This window comes from Bison bison, unplaced genomic scaffold (assembly GCF_000754665.1).
Source record: "Bison bison bison isolate TAMUID 2011002044 unplaced genomic scaffold, Bison_UMD1.0 scf7180017864304, whole genome shotgun sequence".
NCBI lineage: Eukaryota > Metazoa > Chordata > Mammalia > Artiodactyla > Bovidae > Bison > Bison bison.
The window spans coordinates 7,852,808-7,863,833 of NW_011494876.1; the positions used below are offsets into that span (position 1 = coordinate 7,852,808).

The 11,026-nt window shown below is 36.1% G+C and overlaps 1 protein-coding gene across 3 annotated transcripts in view; it reads left to right on the forward strand.

Annotated features, from left to right (window-relative positions):
• Positions 1–11,026, forward strand: part of LOC104997073 (chromosome unknown open reading frame, human C3orf67) — a 262,189-nt gene that overhangs the window by 149,426 nt on the left and 101,737 nt on the right. For 2 of the 3 annotated variants that reach the window (XM_010851543.1, XM_010851545.1), the window contains exons 8-12: positions 4,189–4,325; positions 5,005–5,167; positions 6,567–6,683; positions 7,827–7,952; positions 10,473–10,807. In XM_010851543.1, coding sequence (XP_010849845.1) covers positions 4,189–4,325; positions 5,005–5,167; positions 6,567–6,683; positions 7,827–7,952; positions 10,473–10,807 — 878 coding nt within the window. The remainder of the gene's footprint in view (positions 1–4,188; positions 4,326–5,004; positions 5,168–6,566; positions 6,684–7,826; positions 7,953–10,472; positions 10,808–11,026) is intronic. The other variant, XM_010851544.1, reaches the window with a different exon arrangement.

Consider the following 11,026-nt stretch of genomic DNA (forward strand, 5'->3'; position numbering starts at 1 on the left):
TGGGGGGCGAGGAGGGAGAAGGGGACGCCAGAGGATGAGATGGCTGGATGGCATCACTGACTCGATGGACGTGAGTCTCAGTGAACTCTGGGAGTTGGTGATGGACAGGGAGGCCTGGCGTGCTGCGATTCATGGGGTCGCAAAGAGTCGGACATGACTGAGCGACTGATCTGATCTGATAGTAGACTCTCTTATAAAATACATCATATCTCTGTGCTTCAAGGAATTATATCAAGCTTAATTATAGTTTCAATAGCTATTGGCTATCCATTGCTAAGCTAGAGATTCCTCTGAGAAATTCACAGTATTTAGGAATTTGTAGCTGGAACTGTGACAGTATAATATTTTAAGATACTCCCCCCCCAAAAAAAGTTTATCTTCTAATCTTGGATACCATCCACAGTTGTGGTGATATTTATTCATTGTGTACCATGTTCTCTGCTGGGCTCAGCAGATGATTGTACATGGAGTACCAAATAAATGGTCTTTCTACTCAAAGAAACTTACATTGTTGTGGGGAGTGGGGGGAACCTGTATATAGATGAAGAATATGAAAAAAATCAAAGAAACTGCACATGTATGATGTTTGAACGGAAAGATATGCCAATGGCCAAATGGTTTCTATGATTAGAAGTTAAAAAAAGAAAAAAAGCTTCTATTCTGGTATTGAAAACTCCCATATAGGCCTGTGCCATATCCCATATACCCCGTGAGGACTCTCAGTGGCTCTTCTTTCTAGGAAAATCCACATTTGAGAACAAACTCAGTAGTCTAGGATTTTTCCTGTTTGGTCACAGAAGGTACAAATGATAAGTCTGAAATAGATTTTTCCAACTGGTCTGGAATTTGAAGGTCATTTCTTTCTTTTGCTAATCCTAAGAAACTAGCAATATTTTTATTGACTCCAAATGGTTGTTTGTAAATGACTGAAAAAGATGCAGTTGCACACATAGCCAAGTCCATTTGCTAACACTAGGAAATCTCACATGTAAGCTGAGTTAGGCATCTGATTCTGGTGCCATAGCACTGCAGCTGTTGAAAGCCACACAGTTCTTGTAAGTATCAATGTCTTGGTCATTGTTGACCCTTCTTTTTCATCCCCCATACCTTGGCAGTTGTTCAGTCTAGTCGTCCTCCTCAATTCACACATAAAACTCTTAGGTAGATTTTTTTCTTAAAAATAAGTTTCAACAGTAGTTAGAAATATTCAGTCATTTAATCCAACTTGCGTTCTGACCCCTTATACTTTATGATTCATTTGGTTTGCTCAGCAAAGGTCTGTTGCTCTGTGTCAAGCAGTAGGCTAGCAAATCAGGGATGACAAAGCAGACCGCTGAGTTTATATCTACTGAAATATACATCATTGGAGAATTCCATAAACACATGTGAAAGCACAAGTCTGACAAGTTCTGTGAGGGAAAGCTTATGGGAGTACTTAATTTGGGTACCCTAATCAGAGGAGTATGGGAAGACTAGTCTGAGAAAGTGATACATGATCTGAAACATAAGGGCCAAGAGGGGAAGGAAAATCCTTCCTGCCATGGGCAACAGCATGTATGAATGCTCTAATATGTAGGAAGAACTGAGAGGCCAGAGCAGAAGATGGGAGGTGTTAAGGCTGAACTGAAACTGGAACATGCAAGTTATTGCAGGCAATGTTAAGGACTTCCTTCTTAATCCTAAGATTGGCAGGGAAGCCATTGAAAAGTTTTAAGTGACAAAGAGGAATAATTCAATCAGATGTTTATATAAGACCATTTTGGCTACGTTTTGGAGAGACCATGGGACAGGGAGCCAGAGTGAACTTGGTAGATCAGTTGAGCGGCTTTGTGATCATCCAGGAGAGGGATGATGGTCTCTTGGATCAAGGTTCATGTCAAGATTCTGACATTTCAACCTGAATTGTTTATGATGCCATTCATTAGACCAGATTTTTGGTTTTAGGTGTCTCTGATACATTGAGGAGAAGCTGATGAAGAAGGCCACTGGATAGAACAAGTGACTCTCAGAAGAGAGGACTAGGCTAAAAATAGAAATTAGAGAATCTGCCTTATAATATCCAAAATAGCTTTCCACACTTCTGTTCAAACACCTTCAAAATGACAGAAAATTCACCACCACAACAACTAGACATGCTTTAATTAAAGAAAGATGTTCCTTATGTTGGACTAAAAGCTTTTTTAAAATTAATTTTTATTGGAGTATAGTTGCTTTACAATGTCATGTTAGTTTCTGCTGTACGAAGAACTGAATTAGCTATATGCCCACATCCCCTCTTTTTTCAGATTTCCTTCTCATTTAGGTCACTGCAGAATACTGAGAAGAGTTCCCTGTGCTATACACTAGGTTCTCATTAGCTATCAATTTTATGCATAGTAGTGTGTATATGTCAATCCCAATCTCCCAATTCATCCCATCCCCCCCACCCTTGGTATCCTTACCTTTGTTCTCTACATCTGTGTCTCTATTTCTGCTTTGCAGAGAAGTTCATCTGTACATTTTTCTATATTCCACACATAAGTAATATACGGTATTTGTTTTTCTCTTTCTGACTTACTTCACTATGTATGACACTCTGGGTCCATCCACGTCTCTTCCAGTGGCGAGATTTTGTTACTTGTTATGGCCGATTAACGTTTCATTGGGTATATGTACCACATCTTTATCAGTTCTGATGAACATTTAGATTGCTTCCATGTCCTGGCTATTGTAAAGTGCTGCAGTGAACATTGGCATGCATATATCTTTTAGAATTATGGTTTTCTCTGGGTATATGTCCAGGAGTAAGATTGCTAGATCATATGGTAGTTCAATTTTTAGTATTTTAAGGACCCTCCATATTGTTCTCTATGGGCTTCCCTGGTGACTCAGATGGTAAAGAATCTGCCTGCAATGTGGGAGACCTGGGTTCGATCCCTGGGTTGGGAAGATCCCCTTGAGGAGGGCACGGCAACCCACTCCAGTATTCTTGCCTGGAGAATCCCCATGGACAGAGGAGCTTGGCGGGCTACAGTCCATGGGGTTGCAGAGTTGGACACAACTGAGCTACTAAGCACAGCACATACTGTTCTTCATAGTGGCTGTACCAATTTACATTCCCACCAGCAGTGTAGAAAGGGTCCCTTTTCTCCACACCCTCTCCAGCATTTCAGTGGAGATGATTCCCTGAATCAAAAACCTTCAGTGATTTCCTACCTATTCTGTGATTGCCTACCAGTTTTAGAATAGGCTGTTATAATTTTAAGGCCCTTTTCGTTGTGACCCAACCCTATTCTTGCAGCTAGGCTGGTGGTTTCATTATCCCCCAAACATACCTTACTCTTTTATTCTTTCATGCCTGTATTCAGTTACTTTTCTTCTGCCTTGGACATGTGGTGGTAAGGTGCTTCAGTCGTGTCTGACTCTTTGCCACCCTATAACCTGTAGCCTGCCAGACTGGTCTGTCCATGGGATTCTCCAGGAAAGAACACTGGAGTGGGTTGCCATACCATTCTCCAGGGGATCTTCTCGACCCAGGGATCGAACCTGCGTGTCCTGCATTACAGGCAGATTCTTTACCATCTGAGCCACTAGCCTATATATCTCTTATTCTTGAGATCTTACTATTCATTCAGGATTTATTCAAGAAGTCACTTCCTCTTGATTCTCACTGGTCTTCCTTATGTTGTAGCTCCCTGTTTACCTATGCTATCACTTCCCTTCAGACTCTCTGAGGGCAAGCAGTGTGTATTATCCATTTTGTGTCACTGACAACTTCTAGGAAATGCCTGAGTGCTGAAATACTTGTTCAGTTGAGTTAGTTTTAATTATTTCCTTAAAGAGAAAAAAAACAATATATTTTTCAGTAGCTTCCTTTTCTTTTTTTTTTCTCTTTTTTTTATGAGGAAAAACATTTGTGGTAGAGGTTCTCAAAAGATACTTAGCACAAAGACCACTTGGGAGAACCTGTGAAGATTATAGATTTCTTGACTCCCCAACAAAATTCTAATTCTTGAATGCATATCTGATAGATCTGATGTTGAACCTCAGTATCTGTGCTTTTGTAAGTGCCCTGGGAAGGTGGGTAGGTTAAAGCAGGGGAGGATTCAGATCATGTGTCCCCTCGATTGTACTTTCAGAAATACTGCAACATAGTGTTTGCCATTACGCCCATTAATGGACTATTATTACCTTCCTTTTACAAAACAGATCAGTTCATTAACAGAGGAACAGTTAGCATGCGGAACAGTAAACATCAAGATGTTTGTCATATTGCCTTTGGATCCAAAGTTCTTGGACCACCTCCACTCTCTGGCAGAAGAAATAACATGAGGCTATCCAATGAGGTAGGAGCAAGGTTTGAAGAGCTTTCCTAAGCATAGGTGGTATGGGAGGGGAAGGGTTTTCTCCCATTCAGAGGGGGAACAGAAGGGAGAGAGACTACATGCCAAAAGCATAAGTCTTGAATAAATTTGGAACAGAAATTCTGGATTTTAGAAGACCCCAAAACTGTATTCTTTCTGTCATGTCAACACAGTTAACAATTTTGAGTATTCTTTTCATTAAATATGTTCACAAAACTTAAAGACAAATATATGTGAGCACATTTTGTGGTCTCCTTCAAAAAGGAGTTGGATCATCACCAGATACCTTACAATGAACAGATTCTCAAATGTTATATTTTTATTTTTAGTTTCCTCTGAGTATCTGACATACACAGTGGTTTTCATTTCAACTCCTACCTACTAAAGATGGAGTGTGGCAAATAAGCACATTTTAATTTATATTTCTATAGGATTTGCTTGTCTTCTGTTTTATGTCACATCATATTTATCCTTCCATTTCTTTCTAATTTTCTACCATAATTTCCCTCTCCAACTTTTTAATGTTCTCATTCCCTTTGTTTTTTTTTTTTTTTGAACCTTACTTTATTTGTCCAACTATTATTTCTTCTATGTAGATTCTACAAGAAATAAATGCAGTTCCTATATTTTAAAATATAAATTAATTCTTTTTTCCTTATAGACAGTAAGATCTGTTGGGTCCAAAAGTAACCGATTACACCAGCAGTCTACAGTAGAGAAGTGTGTTAACGGTGCAGAAATGTCAGCCTTGCTGTTATCTGAGTCTGAGGCACAAGGAGATAAAGAAAATATTGGCCAAATAAAGCAAACTGTACCTGTTCTTGGTAAGAATTCTGCATAAAAATTGATAGTTAGTGAAAACAGTGAGAAATGTTAATAAGAAAGTCATAGTTATATTCTTGATTAGATCTTAAGTTCAAGAATTATCATTTAAAAATGAAAATGATGGTAGATATTGAAATATGTCTAGAATAGTGTGCTTTTATATATATATATATATATATATATATATAATTTTCTGGAACCTATCATTCTATTTATTGTTATTTTACATTGCTATAGTACCCCATGTTTTTACTTTCTGATGGCTAGTGATAAAATGTAGTATCCAATTATTGCTATGTTTTGCAAACCCCATGTGCATTTTAAGTTTTCTTAGTTTTGTCTTTTAATTAATCTTCCATTTGTAAAGTGCTCTTTATTTTCCCTCCCTGTTACAAAAAATAGCCCCATTAGTAAAGAAAAGACTTTTACCCCAAGTTATATAAGATTGAGAGTTCAGGGCTAACAGACTAAGTGATTTGCAATTTGTTTCCAATTGGTAGTTATTGGAAAGAATGGAAATCAGAACCCAAGGCTTACCACTCCCTGTCAGTTTGTCCACTTTTACTGGTCTGACTTTTATCAGCATTGAAAAGGGGAGAGACATTTGGGTTCATTTGATTTAGAAATTAATGATCACTGTTAGAGACTGTATCTCCATTGGAATATAAAACTGAGATGAGGGAATTAATAACAGATATTCAGTCCCAGTTTTATCACTGTCTGTGAGACCTTGATCAATTTCTTAAAAACTATGAGCCTCAGTTTCTTCATCAGTAAGGATACAGTACCTACTATCACTAGTAGTAATAACAGCTGCCTTAAAGTGTCAATTTGAGGATTCAGTGAGGACAGTCAGTCCTCAAGCACATTGTATTGTGCCAAGAATGTAAGTGTTCAGTAAATATCAAATGCTGCTGCTATGAATATTATTATTATTATTACAGAAATTTAAAATTCTTCAAGATTGATCTCACTTCTCCAGGGTTCTTTTGGAAATTACCCTCTAAGTGCTTCTTGAATGACAGCTGGCCACACTCTTTTAAAGGAAAAAAATAATTTCTCTGCATTGGCCATAGATTTTATTTTTTTATGTTTTCTAATATAGCATGTTGCATGATTAGCATTAATCTGAATTATTTCTAGTTCTCTATATGGTTACATTACATGAATAAAATACAATAGTAGTTTTGAAAACCTGATACAGTTCTAATATAGGGAATAGAAAGAAATATCTAGTTCCTATAAAGAAATAAGTTGTGTTTTTTGTACAGCTTTACATTTTGTCAAAATGATACATGAACATTCTCATTATGGCTATAATTACATTTAGAGTTTTATTTCAAACTATATAGTGCTTTCTGTTCTGGCTTTTTGTTCTTTGATATGAAAATGTACCAGCCAGTCTGCATATTATGCATCCACATCCCCCTCAAGAACCATCAGCCGATAAGAATAATAACAGGAGAAGATTACGGTTAAAAAGCACCAGCAGAGAAAGGACAGAGACACCCAGCGGTATGGCACTAATTCAATACTATCTTATATCTGTATATTATTCAGAGCAATGGAATCTCTCTCTGCAGGTTGTAAATTTCAAAGGATTATGAACCAATTCATTTAAAATATAAATGTCTGTTCTACAAGGATTATGGAAATCAAATTTTCTACAAAAGAATTGCTCTAGAGCCCTAACAGAGATTTGTTGGATTAAATAGACAGTGCCACAAAAGTAAAGGACTTCCTACTTGTACTCTCAAAGGCTGAATAAGCTTAAATTATTGATTTTTAAAAACGGCCCAAATTTGATGGAGATTCCTGCCTGCAGACTTTACTAAAATTGAACTTAACTCACAATTTTTCATGTTTCACTTATCTCTCTTCTTTTTAAATTGGGCCCATTTTAGATTGTTGTTATATTTGCTGTCTCTCCTTTTGGACTTCTTGACGTCTATTATAATGTAGATTAAAATTTTAACTCTTTGCAACCAGTAAAGCATTAGAGAGATATAGTCAACTGTTCTATTAATTGTTATTTCTTAAAATACTAGATTTGAGTTGGGTGTGTACAAATTTGTATACACATGCATTAGTCTATCCTGAATCAAGCCCAGAATCTATGATATATACATCTGTTAGCATAATTTCTCGAAAGTGTAGCTTTCTTGGGGAGGCCAAAATTCTGCTTGCTAGGTTTCATATTATTTTTGTAAAATAGTAGGTAGAAAAATTACTTCTGCAATGCCTGTATCCATTTTTCTTAAGGTGCTAAAGGAACAAGCTTTGTTTAAAAGAGTTGAGTTCAATAAGAATTGTCATTTAGAAAAAACACACTCCATTTTACATGGAACCTAAGGAAAAAATATAGGACCTTTAAAAAATTATATGGGTTTTGGAATTCCTTTTATCACGTATCATAAAACTTAAATTTAAAATGTCCCCATGCAAATATCAAGGAATTTTAAGATGAACCTCTACAAAAAATGCAACTGAGTTCATCTTAAAATATTCTACTGGAAAAAAAATGCATATAATCTATATTGTCACATCAAACTTTCTTTTTAATAATCATATAGAAAAGTATACCAAATGCCATTTTCAAAAATTAATTTATATATGTAAAAAGAAGTAATATAGAAGAAAATATTTATTCCATTAAAGGCAATTCTTCAGACAATAACAGGAATGATGAACATAAAGCTGCAACTGTCCTCACCGCTATGTCCCAGCAAAGAGCAAAGACAATGAACCCCAGCTCTCCAGTACCCCAGTCTCCTGATCAAGCAGGTTAGCATCTTTATTATACCATAATTGCTAATAGTTAATAACATATGAATATGTTAAATATTTCAAGCCTGGGCATTTTGAAAAGTCATGATACAGACATTTCCTAAAATCTATCATTTTTTAAAATCTCTTTTTAACTCAGTTTTACATCAGACTTTAATGGATGAAAGAGTATTTTTATTTTCAAATTTTAATGCACAAATTACCCTGTTCAGAATAAAAGTTTAAAACTCTGTAAAGTTTTCACATGACATCGTCACCCTCCCGAAAGATTATCTATGACATAGTCACCCTCCCCAAAGATTATCTATTGTTGCAATTCTCCAGTCCTCTTTATAATGGAGATATTGGAGTATAGTGCATTGAGCCCATCAACATATCTTGCCTAGCAGGTGTGTGGTACTTTTACAAAAGCAAATTGTTTTTAAGCTAGGGAAAAAAGAAAATAAATGAAAATTGTTTGTAGTTTGTCAGTCTTATTTATGCAGTGTTGAAACCTTCATTAAAATGTTAGGCGCAATTAGTGTGTCTAGCATAAATCTGACTGTGTAGAAAAACTAATTAGATGTTTAGGTGATCATTCTTGCATTTATCTTGTTTGCTGCAATATTGTGATTACACAGTAATTTACATATTTTCCTAAGAAAACATACCAAATTATTCATTACAATTGATATGGAAATACTTGAGGTAAAACTGCAAATTCCAAAAAAGCATGTGGTAGTGAGATAATTAGAGTTCTTTTAGTGTGAAAATACTTCTTTTACTTTGACTTTTTTGACAGTTAATAATATGTTTGGTGCTAGGTCATACAAGTTGTTTAATTATCTAATGTAGATTCCCAAGATCTTTTCCTCCCATTTTCTTTACATACTCCTGTACATAACAAAACACATTGGTTTTTGTAATCTTACTCAACATTTACTAAAGCATTTACCATGTTTACAAAGCACCTGCTAGGCATTTAGCACCAGGCAAAGAGTTTGCTGTCCAGAAGAGGACAAGCCAGTGAATATATTAATTTCATCCACCAAAGAAGGAAATGGCAACCTTCTGCAGTTTTCTTGCCTGAGAATTCCAAAGACAGAGGAGCCTGGCGGGCTATAGTCCGTGGGGTTGCTGAGTTGGACATGGCTGAACGACCATCACTCACAGCCACTCTGACTCAAGACTCTTCGCATTTGCTGTGAATGTGGTCGGATGAAGTAGATTCAACCTGCTATTGTCCATTTACCTATAGAAAATGGGGAAGTCTCGTCCTTAATAGGTTTTATCTAAGAAATGCGTATTTACAGCTCTTTTATAGGCAAGTTATGTTATATAATCATAGTCATAAGTTAAGAAACAGATGAATTCACTTGAGAAGAATACAGTTTTATGTGTGCCGTCAATTTAATTTTTATTAAAGGCCTTTTTGTTTGTTTGTTGCTTTTGATTTTTTAGTATCAGCTTTGAAGTTTCAAGTTAGCCAGTCTTAGCTCTTGGATATTCTTCTTATGATATGAACATAATATGATTCAAGAATCAGGAGTAAAATTACCATGTTTGCATTGTGGTTCTGCAGAACATAAATTCTTGTAAGATTTTGACCAAAAAAAAAAATAAGTGTAGCAAAAAATTTAAAAAAAATCAGATTCAGTTGAGAAAATGCTCAACTTTTCCTGATGTCATTCTAAAGAAGAAAGTAATCCTGCTTTTGATAATGCTTTTTATAGAAAATTTTTTTCAAGTTTTTGTGGTCATAAAATTATAAGATCTATCCCAATATTGAGTAAAAGACTAATTTTTTTAAAGTTTTGATAACAATATATCTTAGTGGTGGTATATAGTATTTTTAAAGAAAACAAAAATGTGCAGAAAAGATTTTCATATCAAAACACTCTCTCCTAAAATTAAAATTAAATCCAAAGGTCCTTTTCAGCAGCAGAATTCACCAGTCACACTAACAAATATTTCTGTGGACTTACTATTACTTGACAGGTCTTCTCAGTTTAATTTATGAATTGTCTTATTCCAATCAGTAGAATGGAGAGGGAAAGACTGTCAGCTTTTTGTAGTTTGTTTTTTTTCTCCTCCTGCAGTTTTGTAATCTGAACAAGGCCCAGACATTTTATTTAAAGAGCTTAAGTACTCTGTCCTCCTGAAGTTAAAAGAAATTCCTAACTCAAACCCTTTTAAATTTGGAAGATTCCCCCCCTCTGGATTATCAAATTAATGAGACTGTGCTATAAAGAACTTGCTGCAAGATAGGTGATAATTATTTCAGACTTCCAAATTTCCTGGCCAGTGTTTCAACTCAGATGGAGTGGAAGTAAGTACAAATGAGTCGCCCACAGCTCTGAGCACTAACTGTGGGTTAAAAGTTTAGCAGATTACAAGATGGGGGATAAATTACCTTCCTTGGCTTTTGCATTATTTGATAAACCTGTTTCAGGAACAAGACGTGTTACTCTAACTACCTGCCTAATATAACACTTATGGAATACTGCTCTAACTTCTGTCATCTTTTGCAATTGTCAGATGAGTGGGTATTTCCCGAAAATGGCGATCACATCCCCTATTTGGCCTCTACCCCGCAGTCTCTACTTTTGGATGAAGACTCCTGCCATACTTCATGCCTGTGGCTAGAAGCCAGCAAGGAAAGTGAACAGGATCAACAGACAGAGGAAACCCAGATTGTTCCAAAGGGTGTTTTCACTTTTTCATCCAGACCACGATCGGCACCTCATGGAAAGACTCAGAGTATGTCCCCAGAAGGGTGCCCGTTTACTTTGGATCTAAAAGAAGATACCAGTGTGACAAGGAGTGACACCGAAACAGAGGAAGATTTTTACGGTGCTGACAGCAACGAAGAGGTACATTGCCTGATGAGGGAAATAGTTGTAAAGTACAGTTGTTCTATTAACTTCAACTAAACACTAAAACTAGTTGAAAGAGGGAAAATCAACTGCTATTTATAAAAATGCAGCAGATTGCAGTGTCAGTCAACAGTTGCCTCAGGTTGTTATGGTAACTCTAAATTGTTGCCTTTTTTATTAACAGTCAGCCAATTTCATTTTTAATTATGGAAACCA